This window comes from Scyliorhinus torazame, chromosome 19 (assembly GCF_047496885.1).
Source record: "Scyliorhinus torazame isolate Kashiwa2021f chromosome 19, sScyTor2.1, whole genome shotgun sequence".
Lineage (NCBI taxonomy): Eukaryota > Metazoa > Chordata > Chondrichthyes > Carcharhiniformes > Scyliorhinidae > Scyliorhinus > Scyliorhinus torazame.
In genome coordinates, this window is record NC_092725.1 from 75,152,364 (window position 1) to 75,174,625 (window position 22,262).

A 22,262-nucleotide genomic window follows, 5' to 3' on the forward strand; every position below is an offset into this window, starting at 1 on the left:
AGCAGTGGCTTTAATACTCACTGTAGCACTCTCTCTTTAGGTACCAGTGGGTGACCAACCTCGAGACATAGAGCTGCAGATAAAAGATCTGATACTGCGATATATCAGCAATCCAAACTCAATCATCTTATCTGTCACTGCTGCCAATACTGACATGGCAACCTCGGAGTCACTCAAAATTGCCAGAGAGGCAGATCCAGAAGGTAAGATGGTCAAGGAGATTACCCAATAGCTGAAACTCTAGAGCATTAGACTTCAAGTTGCAGCATCTGAGTTTAAATCTACAATCCGCTTTTGATCACCACTGGGATTCCTTTGGCACGATTATAGTCAATAGTCTCCGAGTTTGAGTAATACAGACAGAGGCATCAAACCAGATCAACTACTGAGAAGCCACTTTCACCAGTCTTAAGTGGGCTTCAGAGTGAAGGAATTCCTTTGTGACATTTCCTAACATGTCCCTTGGGAAATGTCCTGAAAAGCATTGTAGGCTTTACTAATACCGTGGCTAGATGTGAGAAAGAAACCATTGGATGGAGCAGCTTGGTAGAAGGAAGAAAATAATTTTAAATTAGTGAGTGTATATGTTTATTCTGCATTAAAATGGGAGTTGCATTCTCTCAAATAATCCATCTGAGTCAGTAATGATTTGTCTAATCTACAGGGCGGCGAACACTTGCTGTTATCACAAAACTGGACCTTATGGATGCTGGCACTGATGCTATGGATGTGCTTATGGGAAGAGTTATTCCTGTCAAATTAGGTATCATTGGAATTGTCAGCAGGTTTGTGGACATTTCCATTTACAAGTGATTGCCATGTGACACTCTTGTTAAAGCAATAATAGCTAGATAAATAGTTACTATTAGTCAAACTAGTGTATCTTTCATTCAATAACAAAATGATATTCCACTTGAAGGGTACTAAAATTTGTCTGCAGTATATTGATAAAATAGCAACTCACATAATTGATGTTAGATGCCAGAGACTGTCACAAGAGGTGGGTACGGATGTGCATTTTGTCACTGATTGATCTGGGAACATTCAGATCATGTTGTCATCTTTGCTTGTCTGTAGACAAAGATCTATTTAGCCATCAACTCAATGGCCATATAATGTACATTATAAACACAGACAATAGAAAATAGGAGTAGCCCGCTCCACTATTTAATATGATCATGGTTGATGCTATATCTCAGCGCCATACTCCTGCAGTCTCCCCACACATTTTGACACTTTTAGAGTCTAGAAATCTATCTAATTTTCTTCTTGAATTTATTCAGTTACTTGGCCTTCACGGCCTTCTGTGGTGGAGAATTCGACAGGTTCACTATCCTTTGAGCGAAGAGGTTTCTCCTTATCTCAGTCCTATATGGCCTACCCTGTCTCCTAAGACTGTGATTTCCACCCCTCCCCCACGCCAGACGAAACAACATTCCTGCATCCAGTCTGCACAGTCGTAGTATAATTTCATATGTTTCAATCAGATACCCTCTCATTCTTCTAAATTCTAGTGAATACAGGCCAGTTGACCCAATCTCTCCTCATACGACAATCCTGACAACCCAGGAATCAATCTAGTGTATCTTCATTTCACTTTCCATATGGCAAGTATATCCTTTCTTAGATACGGAGACCAAAACTGCACAAGGCTCTGAACAGATGTAGTAAGACTTCCTTGCTCCTGTACTCAAATCCTCTTGTCAATGAAGGCCAACATACCATTTGCCTTCCAACAGCTTGCTGTACCTGCATGTTTGCTTTCAGTGACTGGTGTACCAGGACACCAAGATCCCTTTGTACATCAACATTTTCCAATCTATCATTATTTAACTAATGTTCTGCCATTCTATTTCTCCTTCCGAAGTGGTAACTTCATATTTAGCCGCATTATACTGCATCTGCCATGTATTTGCCCACTCATTCAACTTGTCTAAATCACCTTGAAACCTCTTAACATCCTCCTCATCACTTACATTCCCACTAAGATTTGTCAGCAAACTTGTAAATATTACATTTGGTTCCCTCGTCCAAATCATTGATGTATATTGTGAGTAGCTGGAGCCCAAGCATTGACCTCTGAGGGACCTGGTTAGTCACTGCCTGACACTTCGAAAAAGACCCATTCATTCCTAGTCTCTGTTTGCGGTCTGCTAACCAATTCTCAATCCATGCTAATATATTAAACTCAATCCGGAGAAGGAGAGAGATGGTTAGCCAGCTTATTTTGGGATAAGTGAAATTGCTATGTCACCACACTGCTCAATGTGGTGACATTTTAACCGGAAATATGATATTAATGAAAATGCACCGTTGTCTAATTTCTTCTGGGACAGGTTGCTTATTACAATTCTCAAGTTATAAATAGAAACTTGTAAATAATTCTTTCTGTTGCTCTAATTGCTATATTTAAAATATGTTTGTGTGCATTCTTCAGGAGTCAGCTAGACATCAACAATAAGAAAATTGTGGCAGATGCTTTAAAGGATGAACATGCTTTTCTACAAAAGAAATACCCCTCTCTTGCTAACAGAAATGGAACCAAGCATTTGGCCAAAACTTTGAATAGGTAATTTGTGGTTAACTGATTTAACTATCAAAACGATCCAAACTGCAAAGTTTTTTTCAATTAAGATCAGGGGCACGATTCTCCAACCCCCCACCGGGTCGGAGAATCGTGAATCCCGCCCCCGCCGTGTCCTGAATTCTCCGCCACCAGAGATTCGGCGGGGGCGGGAATCGCGCCGCGCCAGTCGGTGGGAATTGCGTCGGTCGGTGGGCCCACCCCCGGCGATTCTCTGGCCTGTGATGGGCTGAAGTCCCGCCGCTGTCAACCCTCGCCCGCCGGCGTGGATTAAACCTCCTTTTAAACGGCGGGACAAGGCGGCACAGGCAGGCTCCGGGGTCCTGGGGGGGGGGGGGGGGGGGGGATTTGGCCCCGGGGGATGCCCCCACGGTGGCCTGGCCTTCATTATGGCGGAGGCGGAAGAGACCCCCTCCCCTGCGCATGCGTGGGCATACCATGAGCAGCCGCTGACGCTCCCGCGTATGCGTCGCCCGGCGAAGACCTTTCGCCAACGGCTGGCGTGGCGCCGAAAGCCTTTCTCGCCAGCCGGCGGAGCGGAAACCACTCCGGCGCGGGCCTAGCCCCTCAAGGTGAGGGCTTGGCCCCTAAAGGTGTGGCCCGACGCCGGAGTGGTTCCCGCCACTCCATTACGCCGGAGCCCCCCGCCCCGCCAGGAAGGGGAGAATCCCGCCCCATGTTCCAGAGATTGTTCCTTCGCATAATCACTGGAGCCTTCAATGGAGTTTGTTAAAAGAAAGCACATGCATAAAATTGCTTTTATTCCTCCTTTTGGTTTCCTTGGAGTTACTTTCACTGGCCATGGTACAGCTAAATTTCCTAAAAATGCTGTTGGTGGATTTTGTACACCTCAGGTTTTCTGAAAGGATTTGGAGTTGCGTGTGCCAACTACTTGTGCAGGAAAACCTCCAAACTGCACTGCTCAAAGTAGTGCTATTAAGTGTTCTACCTGTAAAGTCAGGAGCAAGTACAGCGGGAATTGAGTATTGTACCTAATTAGGCTGGGTGTTACATTTGCATTTTTAAACATCTATGTAATTCTGTTTTCTCTAAATTCTTTGGCCTGAGAGAGTTTTATTCATATGTTTAATTTTATTTTTGTAGATTACTAATGCACCATATCCGAGATTGCTTGCCAGAGCTTAAGACCAGGATAAATGTCCTGGCTGCTCAGTATCAGTCTTTACTGAACAGCTATGGCGAACCAGTGGAAGACAAGAGTGCAACATTGCTGCAGCTCATCACGAAGTTTGCAGCAGAATATTGCCACACAATTGAGGGAACAGCAAAATACATTGAAACTTCGGAACTGTAAGCATAGCTGCTATTTTATTATCCTTTGCGTCTAGTGTTAGTGCTTCTCTGAGGTATCCTAAGTATTGCTCATTAACATTTAGCTTTGATGTCGTGTTTTATACAATATAAATTATCATAATATTATGCCATGGAGTTTATCATTTGAGGATGAAAAAATAAATTTGAGTTAGCCTATGTTGCCTGATTACCTCAGATTGTGGCCCAGAACCTTGTCATGAGTTCCCTCCTGTTGATATGAATAGTCTGCTTACACATGAAAAGCTTTCCCAAAGTGGGTAAGTTGAATCATTTTCTTGCAAAGTTGTGTATTTACAACGTCACTTACTGTGATAAAAATACTATTTTCAGAAGCACTAGACTTTCACTAAAGATTTTTTAGAATCATGGGAATACCGTACTATCACAATTTCTGTTTCTTTCTAGTTGTGGAGGAGCGAGAATATGCTACATTTTTCATGAAACATTTGGACGTACTTTAGAATCGGTAGATGCTTTGGGTGGTCTCAACACTATTGACATTCTCACTGCAATTCGAAACGCCACTGTGAGTAGTCAGTACTCGTTCAGCATCAACAAGGAAAACGTCTGTCATTCCCTTACAATTGTTTTTTAATGGCCCACTTTTTGGTTGTGCTCTTTGCTTTTCTTCAGCCTGTCATATTCATGTGCTTTGTATGTTTTTTCTGCTTTTATGATGATGACACTTTCTCTATTCATTAACAATAATACAGGTTGCATTAGATCTCCTCTAAGTTTTTTTTTATTATACATTTCTTTGCATATGGGACATCTTTTATGACTATCCACCTCCTTTATAGAAATTTGGCATGAGAGAGTTTTGATGCATCATTTTGAATATTCTTTTAGAACTTGAGCATTATCATTTTTTTATTTCCGGAAGAATGAATTATTAACTAAATGTGTTTGATTTAGGGCCCACGTCCAGCACTTTTTGTTCCCGAAATCTCTTTTGAGTTGTTAGTGAAACGACAAATCAAACGCCTGGAGGAGCCCAGCTTGCGATGTGTTGAATTGGTCCATGAGGAAATGCAAAGGATTATACAACATTGCAGCACATACAGTACACAGGTACACAAGCCACTCAGTTGGCCTCTTATCTAGTGCCACAACTGTTAACTTAGGCTGAAAGTATTCTTGGGAGGAGCTGATTTTGATTTACTGGTCACTTGAATGTCAGTTCAGGGGACTTTATTGAGAAATAGTACTTAGTATAAGAAAATTACTGTTTAAGTTAAGAGGTAAATTAAGTTTCTTACACAGGGATACAAGTTCTCTGAGAACAGCTGTAACTAGTTAATTAGGTAGGTTTCTGAGCTTTAACAGAGCTGACTCATCATTTTCTTTCAGAGAGCATAAAAGATAGGGATCTCTGAGTGCTACCTGAGTCCATAGAGTGTGAAGCTGGGAGTTTGGTGAGTGAGGGAGCTTGGTGACGAGGGTAACTAAATTCATTTGGAAAAGTAATTTTAATTAACAAAGATGGCAGGATGAGTGATGTAGCATGGTTGCAGTATGTGGGGGCTACTGGATGCCACTACAACCCATGGCATCCACATATGTAGTAAGTGTCTGTGGCTTGCAGAGCTTTGGCTCAGCATTGGTGAGGTAGAGCCGAGCTGCCAACATTGCATCAGGAAAGGGGAAGTTTATTTAAACACTTATTCCAGAAGGCAGTCACACTCCTTAAGTTAGCGTCACCATAAGACGAAGGATCAGAATTAGGCCATTCGGCCCATTGAGTCTACTCAGTAGAACATAGAACAATACAGCGCAGTACAGGCCCTTCGGCCCACGATGTTGCACCGAAACAAAAGCCATCTAACCTACACTATGCCATTATCATCCATATGTTTATCCAATAAACTTTTAAATGCCCTCAATGTTGGCGAGTTCACTACTGTAGCAGGTAGGGCATTCCACGGCCTCACTACTCTTTGCGTAAAGAACCTACCTCTGACCTCTGTCCTATATCTATTACCCCTCAGTTTAAAGTGATGTCCCCTCATGCCAGCCATATCCATCCGCGGGAGAAGGCTCTCACTGTCCACCCTATCCAACCCCCTGATCATTTTGTATGCCTCTATTAAGTCTCCTCTTAACCTTCTTCTCTCCAACAAAACAACCTCAAGTCCATCAGCCTTTCCTCATAAGATTTTCCCTCCATACCAGGCAACATCCTGGTAAATCTCCTCTGCACCCGCTCCAAAGCCTCCACGTCCTTCCTATAATGCGGTGACCAGAACTGTACGCAATACTCCAAATGCGGCCGTACCAGAGTTCTGTACAGCTGCAACATGACCTCCCGACTCCGGAACTCAATCCCTCTACCAATAAAGGCCAACACTCCATAGGCCTTCTTCACAACCCTATCAACCTGGGTGGCAACTTTCAGGGATCTATGTACATGGACACCTAGATCCCTCTGCTCATCCACACTTTCAAGAACTTTACCATTAGCCAAATATTCCGCATTCCTGTTCTTCCTTCCAAAGTGAATCACCTCACACTTCTCTACATTAAACTCCATTTGCCACCTCTCAGCCCAGCTCTGCAGCTTATCTATATCCCTCTGTAACCTGCTACATCCTTCCACACTATCGACAACACCACCGACTTTAGTATCGTCTGCAAATTTACTCACCCACCCTTCTGCGCCTTCCTCTAGGTCATTGATAAAAATGACAAACAGCAACGGCCCCAGAACAGATCCTTGTGGTACTCCACTTGTGACTGTACTCCATTCTGAACATTTCCCATCAACCACCACCCTCTGTCTTCTTTCAGCTAGCCAATTTCTGATCCACATCTCTAAATCACCCTCAATCCCCAGCCTCCGTATTTTTTGCTATAGCCTACCGTGGGGAACCTTATCAAACGCTTTGCTGAAATCCATATACACCACATCAACTACTCTACCCTCGTCTACCTGTTCAGTCACCTTCTCAAAGAACTCAATAAGGTTTGTGAGGCATGACCTACCCTTCACAAAGCCATGCTGACTATCCCTGATCATATTATTCCTATCTAGATGATTATAAATCTTGTCTCTTATAATCCCCTCCAAGACTTTACCCACTACAGACGTGAGGCTCACCGGTCTATAGTTGCCGGGGTTGTCTCTGCTCCCCTTTTTGAACAAAGGGGCCACATTTGCTGTCCTCCAGTCCTCTGGCACTATTCCTGTAGCCAATGATGACATAAAAATCAAAGCCAAAGGTCCAGCAATCTCTTCCCTGGCCTCCCAGAGAATCCTAGGATAAATCCCATCAGGTCCCGGGGACTTATCTATTTTCAGCCTGTCCAGAATTGCCAACACCTCTTCCCTACGTACCTCAATGCCATCTATTCTATTAGCCTGGGGCTCAGCATTCTCCTCCACAACATTATCTTTTTCCTGAGTGAATACTGACGAAAAATATTCATTTAGTATCTCGCCTATCTCTTCAGACTCCACACACAATTTCCCATCCCTGTCCTTGACTGGTCCTACTCTTTCCCTAGTCATTCGCTTATTCCTGACATACCTATAGAAAGCTTTTGGGTTTTCCTTGATCCTTCCTGCCAAATACTTCTCATGTCCCCTCCTTGCTCGTCTTAGCTCTCTCTTTAGATCCTTCCTCGCTACCTTGTAACTATCCATCGCCCCAACCGAAACTTCACACTTCATCTTCACATAGGCCTCCTTCTTCCTCTTAACAAGAGATTCCACTTCCTTGGTAAACCACGGTTCCCTCGCTCGACGCCTTCCTCCCTGTCTGACCGGTACATACTTATCAAGAACACGCAGTAGCTGATCCTTGAACAAGCCCCACTTATCCAGTGTGCCCAACACTTGCAGCCTACTTCTCCACCTTATCCCCCCCAAGTCACGTCTAATGGCATCATAATTGCCCTTCCCCCAGCTATAACTCTTGCCCTGCGGTGTATACTTATCCCTTTCCATCATTAACGTAAACGTCACCGAATTGTGGTCACTGTCCCCAAAGTGCTCTCCTACCTCCAAATCCAACACCTGGCCTGGTTCATTACCCAAAACCAAATCCAACGTGGCCTCGCCTCTTGTTGGCCTGTCAACATATTGTTTCAGGAAACCCTCCTGCACACACTGTACAAAAAACGACCCATCTATTGTACTCGAACTATATCTTTTCCAGTCAATATTTGGAAAGTTAAAGTCTCCCATAATAACTACCCTGTTACTTTCGCTCTTATCCAGAATCATCTTCGCCATCCTTTCCTCTACATCCCTAGAACTATTAGGAGGCCTATAAAAAACTCCCAACAGGGTGACCTCTCCTTTCCTGTTTCTAACTTCAGCCCATACTACCTCGGAAGAAGAGTCCCCATCTAGCATCCTCTCCGCCACCGTAATACTGCTCTTGACTAGCAGCGCCACACCTCCCCCTCTTTTGCCTCCTTCTCTGAGCTTACTAAAACACCTAAACCCCGGAACCTGCAACATCCATTCCTGTCCCTGCTCTATCCATGTCTCCGAAATGGCCACAACATCGAAGTCCCAGGTACCAACCCATGCTGCCAGTTCCCCTACCTTGTTTCGTATACTCCTGGCATTGAAGTAGACACACTTCAAACCACCTACCTGAACACTGGCCCCCTCCTGCGACGTCAAATCTGTGCTCCTGACCTCTATACTCTCATTCTCCCTTACCCTAAAACTACAATCCATGTTCCCATGCCCCTGCTGCATTAGTTTAAACCCCCCCAAAGAGCACTAACTAATCTCCCCCCCAGGATATTTGTGCCCCTCAGGTTCAGATGTAGACCATCCTGTCTGTAGAGGTCCCACCTTCCCCAGAAAGCGCCCCAGTTATCCAGAAACCTGAATCCCTCCCGCCTGCACCATCCCTGTAGCCACGTGTTTAAATGCTCTCTCTCCCTATTCCTCATCTCACTATCACGTGGCACGGGCAACAACCCAGAGATAACAACTCTGTTTGTTCTAGTTCTGAGCTTCCATCCTAGCTCCCTGAAAGCCTGCCTGACATCCTTGTCCCCTTTCCTACCTATGTCGTTAGTGCCAATGTGGACCACGACTTGGGGCTGCTCCCCCTCCCCCCTAAGGACCCGGAAAACACGATCCGAGACATCACGTACCTTTGCACCTGGGAGGCAACATACCAAACGTGAGTCTCTCACGCTCCCACAAAATCTCCTATCTGTGCCCCTGACTATAGAGTCCCCAGTTACTAATGCTCTGCTCCTCTTCCCCCCCTTACCTTCTGAGCAACAGGGACAGACTCCGTGCCAGAGGCCCGTACCCCATGGCTTACCCCTGGTAAGTCCGTCCGTCCCCCCCCCCCCCCCCGTCCCCCCACACACACAAGTATCCAAAGCGGTATACTTGTTTCTCAGGGGAACGACCGCAGGGGATCCCTGCACTGACTGCTTTTTCCCAGTCCCTCTTACAGTTACCCACCTATCTCCAATCTTTGGTGTAACTAATTCCCTGAAGCTGCTATCTATGACCCCTTCTGCCTCCCAAATGATCCGAAGTTCTTCCAACTCCAGCTCCAGTTCCCTAACTCGGTCTTGGAGGAGCTGGAGATGGCAGCACTTCCTGCAGGTAAAATCAGCAGGGACACTAACTGCATCCCTCACCTCAAACATCCTGCAGGTGGAACATTGCACTCCCTTCCCTGCCATTCCTCTAACTTTCTACCAAGATCTGGCTAACAACTAAATTAAATTTTTATAAAAAATAATAATAATATAATAAAATATGGTACTTACCTCAGACCAATGGGTTTTATTCTTAGGTTAGAGTTCTAGTTCCTCCTACTAATGGAAATATCCTCTCCACGTTCACTCCATCTAGGCCTCTCAGTATTCTGTAAGTTTCAATGAGATACCCCTCATCCTTCTAAACTCCAACGAGCACAGACTCAAAGTCCTCAATTGCTCCTCATATGACAAGCACCTAATTCCAGGGATCATTCTTGGGAACTTCCTCTGGACCCTCTCCAAGACCAGCTCATCCTTCCTTAGATACGGAGCTCAAAACTGCTCCCAATATTCCAAATGGGGTCTGACCAGAGCCTTATACAGCATCAATAACACATCCCTGCTCTTGCATTCTAGCTCTCTTGACATGAATGCTAACATTGCATTTGCCTTCTTAACTGCCAACTGAACCTGCACTTTAACCATAAGAGAATCCTGAACTCGGACTCCAAGTCCCTTTGTGCTTCTGATTTCTGAAGCCTTTTCCCATTTAGAAAATATTCTATGTCTCTATTGTATCATCTGCAAACTTAGCAACAGTGCCCTCAGTTCATTCTTCCAGATCATTAATGTATATTGTGAAAAGCTGTGGTCCCAACACTGACCCCTGCAGAACATCACTATTCACCAGCTGCCATCCTGAAACGTACCACCATATCCCTACTCTCTGCCGCCTGCCAGTCAGCCAATCCTCTATCCATGCCAGTACCTTGCCCCTAACATCATGGGCTCTTACCTTATTTAGCAGTCTCCTATGCGTCACCTTGTCAAAGGCCTTCTAGAAATCCAAACAGATCACATCCACTGGTTTTCCTTTGTTTAACTGCCTCGTTACCTCCTCAAAGAATTCTAACGGATTTGACAGTCATGATCTCCCTTGACCAATCTGTGCTGACTCAGTCCTATTTTATCATGCACTTCTTAAGTACTCCGCAATCTCATCCTTAATAATAGACTCTAATATCTTACCAGCGACTGAAGTCAGGCTAACCGGCCTATAATTTCCTACCTTCTGCCTCCCTCCCTTCTTAAACAGGGGTGTTACATTAGCCATTTTTCAATCCCCTGGGACCCTCCCTGCCTTCAGTGATTCCTGAAAGATTACTACTAATGCCTCCACAATCTCCTCGGCTATCTCCTTTAGAACCCTGGGACATAGTCCATCCGATCTGGATGATTTATCCACCTTCAGACCTTTAAGTTTCCCCAGCACCCTCTCCTTAATGATAGTCTCTAAAAGTCTCCCCCCACCAAAAAAAAATCAAGGGATCAGTATAAATGAGGAACTGCAAGAAATTAATATTAGTAAACAACACCCTTCTACTGCTACCCTTTGCCTTCTGTGACCGAGCCAGTTCTGTATCCATCTTACCACCTCACCTCTGATCCCGTGTGACTTCACCTTTTGTGCCAGTCTGCCATGAGGCACCTTGTCAAAGGCTTTACTGAAGTCCGTGTAAACCGCATCCACCCCCTCCACTCATCAATCATCTTTGTCACTTCCTCAAAAAACTCGATCAAGTTAGTGAGGTACGACCTCCCCTTCAGAAAACCATGCTATCTATTGCTAATGAGTCGATTTGTTTCCAAATGGGTATAAATCCTGTCCCTGAGAATTCTCTCCAACCGATGCAGGAAAGATGTTTCCCCCCGGCAGGGGGTTCTAGAAACAGGGGACACAGTTTTACAATATGGGGCAGGCCATTTTGAACTGATTTGAAGAGGAATTTCTTCACTTGGAGAATGATGAACCTTTGGAATTTGCTACTACAGAGGGCTGTGGAGGCTCAGTCGTTTAGTATGTTCAAGACTGAGATCAGTAGGTTTCTACATATTAAAAATATCAAGAAAAACGGGGATAGTGCAAAAAAATGGTTTTGAAGTAGAACAGCCATGACCTCATTGAATGTCGGAGAAGGCGGAGGCAGTGTAGTGGTATTGTCGTTGAACTAGTAATCCAGAGACCCAGGGTAATGCTTCCCCTGGCATGGTGTGTTCACCACAAACCTGAAGAAAATAAAATACATTTTGTTTACTATGAGTGGTTGTAATGTCCTAGATCTAAAAGATTTTCACCTAATTTGGTTGAAATTGATCTGTTCAGCAGAATTGATCTTTGGTCAGTATTTTACATGGAATGTTGAATTCTCCTTTAATCAAACTGAGTTTTGAACTGATGATGCTATTTCTGTATAGGAATTGCTCCGTTTTCCAAAACTCCATGATGCCATAGTAGAGGTTGTGACATCACTATTGCGCAGGAGATTACCTGTTACTAATGATATGGTAAGTTTCTACAACCTAAATCATAATATCTGCATGTAGATTTGAACTGGAGGTAGAGTCTATGCAAATGAAACAAAGTTTTCTCTCGTTTGTGACTGAGCAATCTTTTCATGGTATTAAGATGCTCTTGTAGTTCACATTATTATTTTTTTCTTCTTCATTCAATCTACAGTATTACACTGAGCATAATCTGGTTGAAAGTCTTCCAGTTTGCAATAAAACTAATACAAAAGGGAAATAGTTTGCAGGAATCTTAGCCATCAAAGTATTTAAGGTTTTTCTCGGGAGTTATGTTACAAAAATACATCCTGCATCCCAAATCGTAAAAGAGGTGGCTCAAAGATAGCTTTAGTTATAATCTTCCAAAATTCCTTAGATTCTGGAAGGTTGCAAGTGGACTGGAAAATAGTAAATGTAACACCTTTATATGAGAGAGGAGGGCAACAGAAAGCGGTAAACTATAGGCCAGTCAGCCTAACGGCTGTCAGTGCGAAATTGCTAGTATCCATTATTAAGAAGGTCATACTAGCAGGATACCTAGAAAAATCATAATGGGATCAGGCAGAATTAACATGGTTTTGTAAAAGTGAAATTCTGTTTAACTAATTTATTAGCGTTCCTTGAGGAAGTAGCACGCAATGTGGATAAAGGGGAGCCTGTAGGTGTCGTGTGTTTGGATTTCCAAACGGCCTTTGATGAGGTGCTTCATCAAAGGTTAAAACAAAGTAGGGGGTAACATATCAGTGTGGATAAAGGATTGGCCAGCTCACAAGCTGAGGTTAGGGAGAGATGGGTCTTTTTTGGGTTGGCAATCGGTAACTAATGGAGTACCATAGGACTCAGTTGTGGGCCTCAACTATTTGCATTCTGTTTCAATGACTTGGATGAAGGTGCCGAATGTATGGTCGCTAAATTTGCCGATGACACCAAGATAGGTAGGAAAGCAAGTGAGAGGGGATAAAAGTCTACAAAGGGATATTGCTAGGTTAAATGAGTGGGCAGAAATTGGAAGATGGAGTATAATGCGGAAGAACAGAAAAGCAGAATACTATTTAATATGCTAAGAGATTGCAGAACTCATTAGTACTGAGAGATCTTGGTGTCCTGCTACGTGTAGTGTATAAAATTAGTATGTAGGCACAGCAAGTGATTAGGAAGGAAAATAGAATGTTAGCATTTATGGCAATGGGGATGAAATATAAAAGTGGAAAAGTTTTATTGCAGCTGTACAGGATCTTTGTGGAACCACATCTGGAGTACTAATCTCCTTATTTGAAAAAGGATCTAATTGTGTTAGAAGTAGACTGGAGTAGGTTCACTTGGCTCATTCCTGGAATGAAAGGTGTATCTTATGAGGAAAGTTTGAACTGGTGTGCCTATACCCATTGGAGTTTAAAAGAATAGAGGTGATCTTATTGAAAAATATAAGATCCCATGGGGATTTACATACAGAAGCAGAATTAGGCCATTTGGCCCAAAATGTCTGCTCCACCATTCGATTATGGCTGATCTCATCCTGGCCTAACTTCACCGTCCTGCCCGTTCTCCATAACCCTTCAGCCTATTACCAATTAAAAGTTGTCTAACTCCTCCTTCTATTTACTCTGTCCCAGCATCCACCACATTTGGGTAGAAAATTCCAAAGATTCACAACGCTTTGGGAGAAGTAGTTTCTCGTCAACTCTGTTTTAAATTTGCTACTTATCCTAAGACTATGACCTCCCGTCCTAGAATGCCCCACAAGAGGAAACATTTGCTCCACTTTATCCATACCTTTTATCATCTTGTATACTTCAATTTAATCACCCTTCATTTTTCTAAACTCTAGAGAATATAGGCCTAAACTGTTCAATGTATCTCCATATGACAAACCCCTCATCCCAGGAATCAACCTAGTGAACCTCTTCTGAACTGCCTCCAACGCTACTACATCTTTCCTCAAATAAGGGGAGCAAAACTATGCTCTTTACTCACCAATGCCTTGTATAGTTGCAACAACACTTCCTTACCTTTATACTCTATTCCTTTAGCTATAAATACCAACATTCCATTCTCTTTCTTTATTATTTTCTGTACCTGCACCCTAGTTTTCTGTGACACGTGAATGAAGACCCCCAGATCCCTCTGCAACGGAGCACCCCAAAGTCACTCCCCATTTAGATAATAAGTTGCATTCCCATTTTCCGACCAAAATGCATGACCTCGAACTTATCCACGTTAAACTCCATCTGCCACATTTTGGATTCTTATTTCCTCGTTGCAACTTACTGTCCCACCTACTTTTGTGTCATCTGCAAATTTTGCTATAGAACCTTCTATCCTCTTATGCTTCTTCTTATGGAGAGACTAAAACCAGAGAGCACGGTTTAAAAATAAAAGGTCTCACTTTTAAGACGGATATGAGAAATTTTTCTCTCGGAGGGTCATTTCTGTGAAACTCTCTTCCCCAGAAAGCAGTGGAGTCCGGGGTCATTGAATTTATTGAAGACTGAGTTAGAGTTCACATAGGCAAGGGAATTGAGGGTTATTGGGGTCTGACAGGAATGTGAAGTTGAGAGCACAATCAAACCAGCCATCATCTAATCGAAGTTGCAGAGCAAGCTGGAAGGTCATACTCCTGCCCTATTCAGATTTATGTTATAGCAGGAAATGCAGTAGCAATAAGAAATTTGCCAGTGGACAAGAAACCAGGGTTTAAGATTTGGGGTTTCCGGTTGAAGAAGAATAAAAAATGGTCTCCCAGACATCATTGTTTCTGTTTTAGATATTTGTTGATGATTTGAATCCGGGGATAAAGAGCACAATATCTAAATTTGATGACAACACTAAAATGAGGTTATCCAGAAGCTGCAGAACACCATAAAGGTTTGGCAGAATGGACAGTCAGGTGCTGTGTATAATTTAACACACTTGAGGTTTTTAAAATAGGAGCATAGAGTATACAGTGCAAAACAGAAACTATGCATTTGCACTCAGCAGTTATTAGGGCAGATTTGGATAACTGCATGCAGTTTCTGGCACCCCATTATTGAAAAAATGTTAAAGCTGTAGAGACCGTATCGTGAAAAAACGATGCTCGAAAAACTGGAAATATTTCCATTGGAGCAGAAACAGGCTGAGGAAAGTTTATAGATGTGTTTAAATTAAATGACTTTGATTTGATGCCCATTCCTCGATAGTATTAATTGGCTTTCTCATTGAACTGCTATAGTCCTATGTTGATGGTGTTCCCACAATGGTATTAAGTCGTTAAATTTAGGATTTAACCCAATGACAGTGAAATAAACAACAGTATGGTATGCCAGAATGGTGAGCTATTTGAAGTCAAACATGAAGTTGTTTGCATTCTCATGATCACATTGAATGTGGGGATAAAGAGCACAATATCTAAATTTGGTGGCAACACTAAAATGAGGTTTGCCAAAAGGTGCAGAACACCATAAAGGTTTGGCAGAATGGACAGTCAGGTGCTGTGTATAATTTAACACACTTGAGGTTTTTAAAATAGGTGCATCGAGTATACAGTGCAAAACAGAAACTATAAATTTGCACTCAGCAGTTATTAGGGCAGATTTGGATAACAGCATGCAGTTTCTGGTACCCCATTATTGAAAAATGTGCTGCAACAGGTCCACAGCAGACGCCATCTCCATGGCCCTGCACTCTACCCTGGAACACCTAGATAACAAAGGCACCTATGTCAGACTCCTATTTATCGACTACAGCTCAGCCTTCAACACCATCGTTCCTACGAAACTCATCTCCAAACTCCGTGGCCTTGGCCTCGGCTCCTCCCTCTGCGACTGGACCCTGAACTTTCTAACCCACAGGCCACAATCAGTAAGGATAGGCAACAACACTTCCACGATCAACCTCAACACCGGTGCCCACAAGCCTGTGTCCTCAGCCCCCTACTATACTCCTTGTACACCTATGACTGTGTGGCCAAATTCCCCTCCAACTCGATTTTCAAGTTTGATGATGACACCACAGTAGTGGGTCGGATTTCAAACAATGACGAGACAGAGTACATGAGATAGAGAATCTGGTGAACTGGTGCGACGACAATAATCTCTCCCACGATGTCAACAAAACGAAGGAGATTGTCATCGACTTCAGGGAGCGTAGTGGAGAACATGCCCCTGTCTACATCAATGGGAACGAAGTAGAAAGGGTCGAGAGCTTCAAGGTCGTAGGTGTCCAGATCACCAACAACCTGTCCTGGTCCCCCCATGCTGACACTACAGTTAAGAAAGCCCACCAATGACTACTTTCTCAGAAGACTAAGGAAATTTGGCATGTCACCTGCGACTCTCACCAACTTCTACAGATGCACCATAGAAAGCATTGTTTCTGGTTGTATCACAGCTTGGTATGGATCCTGCTCTGCCCAAGACCGCAGGAAATTAGAAAAGGTTGTGAATGTAGCCCAATCCATCACGCAAATCAGCCTCCTATCTATCAACTTAGTCTACAATGCCCGCTGCCTCGGAAAGGCAGCCAGCATAATTAAGGACCCAACGCACCCCGGACATACTCTCTTCCACCTTCTTCCGTCAGAAAAAAGATACCAAAGTTTGAGGTCACGTACCAACCGACTCAATAACAGTTTCTTCCCTACTGCCATCAGACTTTTGAATGGACCTACCTCGTATGAAGTTGATCTTTTCTCTACACTTTGCTATAATTGTAACATTATATTCTGCAGTCTCTCCTTCCTTCCATATGCACGGTATGCATTGTTTGTACAGCATGCAAGAAACAATACTTTTCACTGTATACTATTACATGTGACAATAATAAATCAAATCAAAACATTGCCCGTGTCCTTTTCAATGGTAGAACTCACAGGGCTGGGAAGTACTGTCTGAAAGTTAGGAGAAATTCCTTTACACCGAGAATTGTTGGAGACTTGGACATATATTGCTGTTTTTTGCCATTGTCATTGGTCAAAAACCGTAAATGTATCTACTTAATACCATTGTGGGAACACCATCAACGTAGGGCCTGCAGTAGTTCAATGAATAAGCTCATCTTATCGAGGGAAGTAGGTAACACGTTGTATAGAGCATTTGCAAAATAGTCTGTTGCATCTTTTAAAGGATAAATGGGTTTAGTTTCAGACTGCTCGAGCAAAGAACCAACTTGAACATGATTAGCTGAATTACTTATTTTAAATGTTGTCGACTTCTGTCATTCTGCTTTGTCACATTGGAGCTTCCAGAAGGCACTTGCCAAAGTGCTGCATGACAGACTCATGGGCAAAGTTATAGCTGATGGAATAAAAGGGACAGTAGCAACATGATGCAATATTGGTTGAATGACAGGAAACCGACCAAGGAAGTTATATTCAACACTCTTCATCTAATATTGGGCACCCAGTAGTGGGCGCCACACTTTAGGAAAGATGTGAAGGCATTATGGAGACCGTAGAAAAGAATTAATGAGAGTGGTTTCAAGGCTGAGCATCTTCAGTTGCGGAGATGGATTGGAGAACCTTTAAGAAAAAAAGGCTGAAAGAAGATTTGATAGAAGTATTCAAAATTATGAGGGTCCGGACACACTGGATAGAGAAGAATGGTCCCATTTGTGGAAGTGTCAAAAACAAGAGGGCACAGATGTAAAATAACAAATGAAGCAATGGCGCCCTAAGGGAAAACTTTTTCATGCAGGATGTGGTTAGGATCTTGAATGCACTGTCTTGAGTGTGTGTTGGAGGCAGGCTTAATCAAGGCACTCAAGAAGGAATGGGATGATTATCTGAAAAGAAAAAATGTGCAGGGCTATGGGGAGAAAGCTGGTGAGTGGCACTAGGTAAATTGCTCCTATGGAGAGCCAGTGCAGAAACCAGAGGCTGAATGGCCTCCCTCTGTGCAGTAACAATTCTGTGATTCTGTAAAGTGTTTATATACACACAACATTAATCTATTGGCTATGTATTTATTTTGGTTGCAAACTGTTGATAGCAAATATATATGCCATGTTACTTGTATTACAAGTGTTTCATAGAATCCAATTTGGCCCATTCGCACCAACCCTCTGAAAGAGTACTCCATCCAAGTTCACTCCCCCGTCCTAACCCAATAACCCCTTAACATAACCTCTTTTTTGGACACTAATCCACCTAACCTGCACATCTTTGGACTGTGGGAGGAAACCGGAGCACCCGGAGGAAGCCTACGCAGACACGGGGAGATTGTGCAAACTCCACACAGACAGTGACCCAAAGCCGGAATTGAACCTGGGTCTCTGGCTATACCTCTGTTATAAATGGGTTAAGTAGAGATGTTGAAGCTTCTGGGAGAACATTAATTATTTTAAAGTATATTTAGGTCCTAAGATACAAGAAAACTAGATTTAACCTGTGTTTAGTATGAGTGATACCATCTGGTTTATTAATCTGAACCTTTGCATAAAGATCTTTTTAATTATTCATTTTTAGGTTCACAATCTGGTAGCCATTGAGCTTGCATACATCAACACAAAACACCCTGATTTTGCAGATGCCTGTGGTGTTTTAAACAGTAACATCGAGGTAAGATCTATGCATCGCATTTGTAAAATTCTGATGACTGAATATGCATTCTCATTTACGAATTCTGACAAAAATTATGTGCTGCTTTTATTTTTTAAATGCTATTTTATAGGGAAGTGGCAAAATAAATAGTTGTACAGAAACATTTTTAATTAACAGTTCATTAAAACCAAACGATGGTGGTACTGACTGATTCTTTATAATGTCTCATTCTCCAAGCATTTCCATTGATGGTGGTAAGATTTGGGATTTTAATTACATTCCGTCTTGCATAGAAAAGAGGTTACCTACTTTATTGCTTGCTATGTATAAGTATGCTATACAATATCGCTGATTAGAGCAAATACTTGCACTTGTTTAAAAATATAATATATTTTGATCTTGGTAGCTCAGAAAATTTGAAAAAATAAGGGATTAATGTTTGGGAATGAATTAAAAGACTTATGGAACAAAGAAGTTATGTCTTAAACTCGGAAAACCCATAATGCAATATTGTCTTGAACTCCTCCAACTTTATATACAAATTTTACAACTAGAAATAAACATCTGGCTGAATTAATTTCCTCTCTTAGATATTTCTAAGTAAGCTTTCCTATTTATGTTACATGGTGTCATTTTTTAGATTTCAAGTCAAGCTGGTGGACTGCATTTCTTTTGGTTATTGTCCTTGGATATTTAATGTTGGCCCTTGGTACCAAAATGGAAGTAATTCATTTCTCAGTACTGACTACACGCCTTGACTACCAAATGTTAATAAATATCATACTGCGAAACTGTTTAGTGATTTTTCAGTGCTGACCACTCACTTTGACTACCAAATATTAAATATTGTATTGCAAAACTGTCATTAATATTATGCATACATTTATTACAGAAAATCTTGGGCTTCTATAAAAGGCATTATACATGACACTTTGCAATTGAAAACACTTCAAACTGTAAGGCAGGATGATGTCAGGGGTAGGGAACTATAATTATAAAAATAAATTTGAAGTATGAAGATTATTTACATTGGAGCAAAGAATCATTTAACAGAGGTTATTAAAATATTGGGTTATGATATAATAAATAGGGAAAGCCTGTCTTCTGATTAGAATTTTTGTAATGAGGAGTGTTATCAACTTGAAGCAAAGAGTGATGTTAGCAAAAATGTCTTTATGCCTCGTGCTAATAGCACATATAATGTTTTGTCCAGGGATGTTTGAGGGAAAAATCATTATATCCTTTAAGGGAAAATAGATAAATATTTGAAGCAGAAGAAAATGCAGGGCAATGGGATTTATTTTGAATTCATCTAGCAAAGAGCTAGTGCAGACTTGATGGCAATGAATTATTGAGCTACCCTTTGTGCTCAAGCAGTCTATGGTTGTACCCCTCTCTCTTTAGGTACCATGCCCTCAGACAGCATTGGCAGCCATGTACTTGCATTTGCTGGTCCATGGTAATGCTTGGGTAAAGTACTGCAAGGGTTTACCGTTGCCTTCTGAAGTGTTGGCTGATAACGAGACTCTCCCACTCTTACTGCCTGCCATAGATGTATTGGAAGGATTTGCAGGTTGATAATCTATTATAAAAACAAAATATTGCTGGAAATCTGAAATTTCACCCCACAAAGCCTGCACACAGTAAACTTCCATTAGCAACAAAATAAACGGAACTCGAACCATGATTCCATCCTCTGTTCACAAGATAATTATAAATGACAAAGGTCATCAAGCCTGATTCATCTCATCTATCCAGAGTGACATACAAATATACGTATTAGGAGCAGCGGTATGTCAGCTGTCAAGTCTGCTCTTCCATTTGAAAACATTGCCTACATTATACCAGTGATATAACTCAAGTACTTAATTGGCTGAGAAACAATTTGGGAAATTGTGAAAGGTGCTCTATAAATGTAGGTTTTGTCTTTAATTATACCTGCATGCAAAGCACTGTTGTTTTACAGTGCTAGGGCCCCAGGTTCGATTCCCGGCTTGGGTCACTGTCTGTGCGGAGTCTGCACGTTCTCCCCGTTCTGCGTGGGTTTCCTCCCACAAGTCCCAAAAAGACGTGCTCTTAAGTAATTTGGACATTCTGAATTCTCCCTCCTTGTACCCGAACGGGCGGCGGAATGTGGTGACTAGGGGCTTTTCACAGTAACTTCATAAGCCTACTTGTGACAATAAAGATTATTATCATTATATAGTAGGCAGAATGACTGTTGCAGTGATAAAATTAATACTGATTCTCTAAGGATAATTAATCAGAAAGCCTTCAACTGATGCTTGGAAAGTGGCTACAAAGAAATCACTACATTTACAAAGCAATTCAACTCTGTAGCTAATGCAACCTGACTTCTCTGACACCAACCCATAATATACCATAAATGGCATCTGCCCCTTTTAAACTAATGACACTACCCACAGAATTTGTCAATCGGACATCTACCAGCAGCTCATGGAAAATGCAGATTGAACTGTTGATTTTATCTTTTCAGAGCAGAACGATATGTGGTACAAACTCAAGAACTGGGTGGTTATCCCTTCCCCCAGATACAAATTGTGTGGTACACTGTGAATTTACAGCCTATCCCCACAGGTTCCATATGATGTTGCGATATAGTCACACTAAAAAGATGTGGAAATGGTATTTTATTAAATATTCTAGTTTATGGTGTGTGAGAAACAGGCAAAATAAGTGAATAAAATGTAATTAATAAGAATTTCCATCGGCAAAAAAAGTTGTGACAGCAATATTCTTCTAGAAATCATGTCTAGAAGCATTTAAGTCACGGGCTGGTTTAGCACACTGGGCTAAATCGCTGGCTTTTAAAGCAGACCAAGCAGGCCAGCAGCACGGTTCAATTCCCGTACCAGCATCCCCGAACAGGCGCCAGAATGTGGCGACTAGGGGCTTTTCACAGTAACTTCATTGAAGCTTACTTGTGACAGGATTGAGTTGCTATAAAGACCCTTATGTTAAAAGCCCTTGATGCTGTTTCTCTGAGACTGCAATGGATTTTTTGGGCCAAAGTTACAATGAATAATAGGGAATCCTTCCCTCAAACAAATTATAGTCCCATGGCACAACCGCCTTCTGCTAGATTTTAAACAGGATGGTGCAGGATGAGATGAACCTAGGATGAAGTAGAGATTTGTAAAACTTTTGTTTAAGCAACCTCTTAGTGACAAATAGTGATTTTATTCTCGGACTTTGCAAGTGTCATAAAATGGTTCTAAAAATCCAGTGGTTTTAAAATCATATTGGGGATTTCAATTACATTTTGCGACCAGGTATTCAACCAACAGCACTCTGATGACAATTGCTGTGAATGGGAATTGCTGCTGTTGACTTTCGGCCAGCTTCATGCTTTTCTGCCAGACTTTAAAAAAAAATTGGAACCACAAAGCTGCCTGAAGCATCTGTCAGTGAAACTGACCTGAAAGATTAGCTTTAAAAAAAAAAGTCAGAACTATCAGGCTGAAGTTTCTACTCCTCAATCTCTACTCTTTCCATAATGATGATAGTGAAGAAGTGACAGTCACACACAGATTAGATAAATAGAAGGAGAGACTAAATCAGTTCGGATTATATTCATTGGGGTTTAGAAGAGTGAGAGATCTCGGGAGAAACTTACAAAATTCTAACAGGATTAGACAAGGTAGATTCAGAAAGAATGTTCTGGTTGTGGTGGGAGTCCAGAACTAGGGCACATAGTTTGAGAATAAGGGGTAAACCTTTTCAGACTGAGGTGAGGAGAAATTTCTTTACCCAGAGAGTGGTGAATCTGTTGAA

General features: G+C 42.1%; 1 protein-coding gene across 5 annotated transcripts in view; it reads left to right on the forward strand.

Moving 5' to 3' along the window:
- dnm1l (dynamin 1-like) overlaps positions 1 to 22,262 on the forward strand; it is a 92,542-nt gene that overhangs the window by 41,098 nt on the left and 29,182 nt on the right. For all 5 annotated transcript variants that reach the window (XM_072484558.1, XM_072484556.1, XM_072484557.1 and 2 more), the window contains 8 exons: positions 41 to 203; positions 665 to 785; positions 2,438 to 2,569; positions 3,689 to 3,895; positions 4,325 to 4,445; positions 4,835 to 4,990; positions 11,861 to 11,950; positions 18,393 to 18,485. In XM_072484558.1, the coding sequence (XP_072340659.1) occupies positions 41 to 203; positions 665 to 785; positions 2,438 to 2,569; positions 3,689 to 3,895; positions 4,325 to 4,445; positions 4,835 to 4,990; positions 11,861 to 11,950; positions 18,393 to 18,485 (1,083 nt within the window). The remainder of the gene's footprint in view (positions 1 to 40; positions 204 to 664; positions 786 to 2,437; positions 2,570 to 3,688; positions 3,896 to 4,324; positions 4,446 to 4,834; positions 4,991 to 11,860; positions 11,951 to 18,392; positions 18,486 to 22,262) is intronic.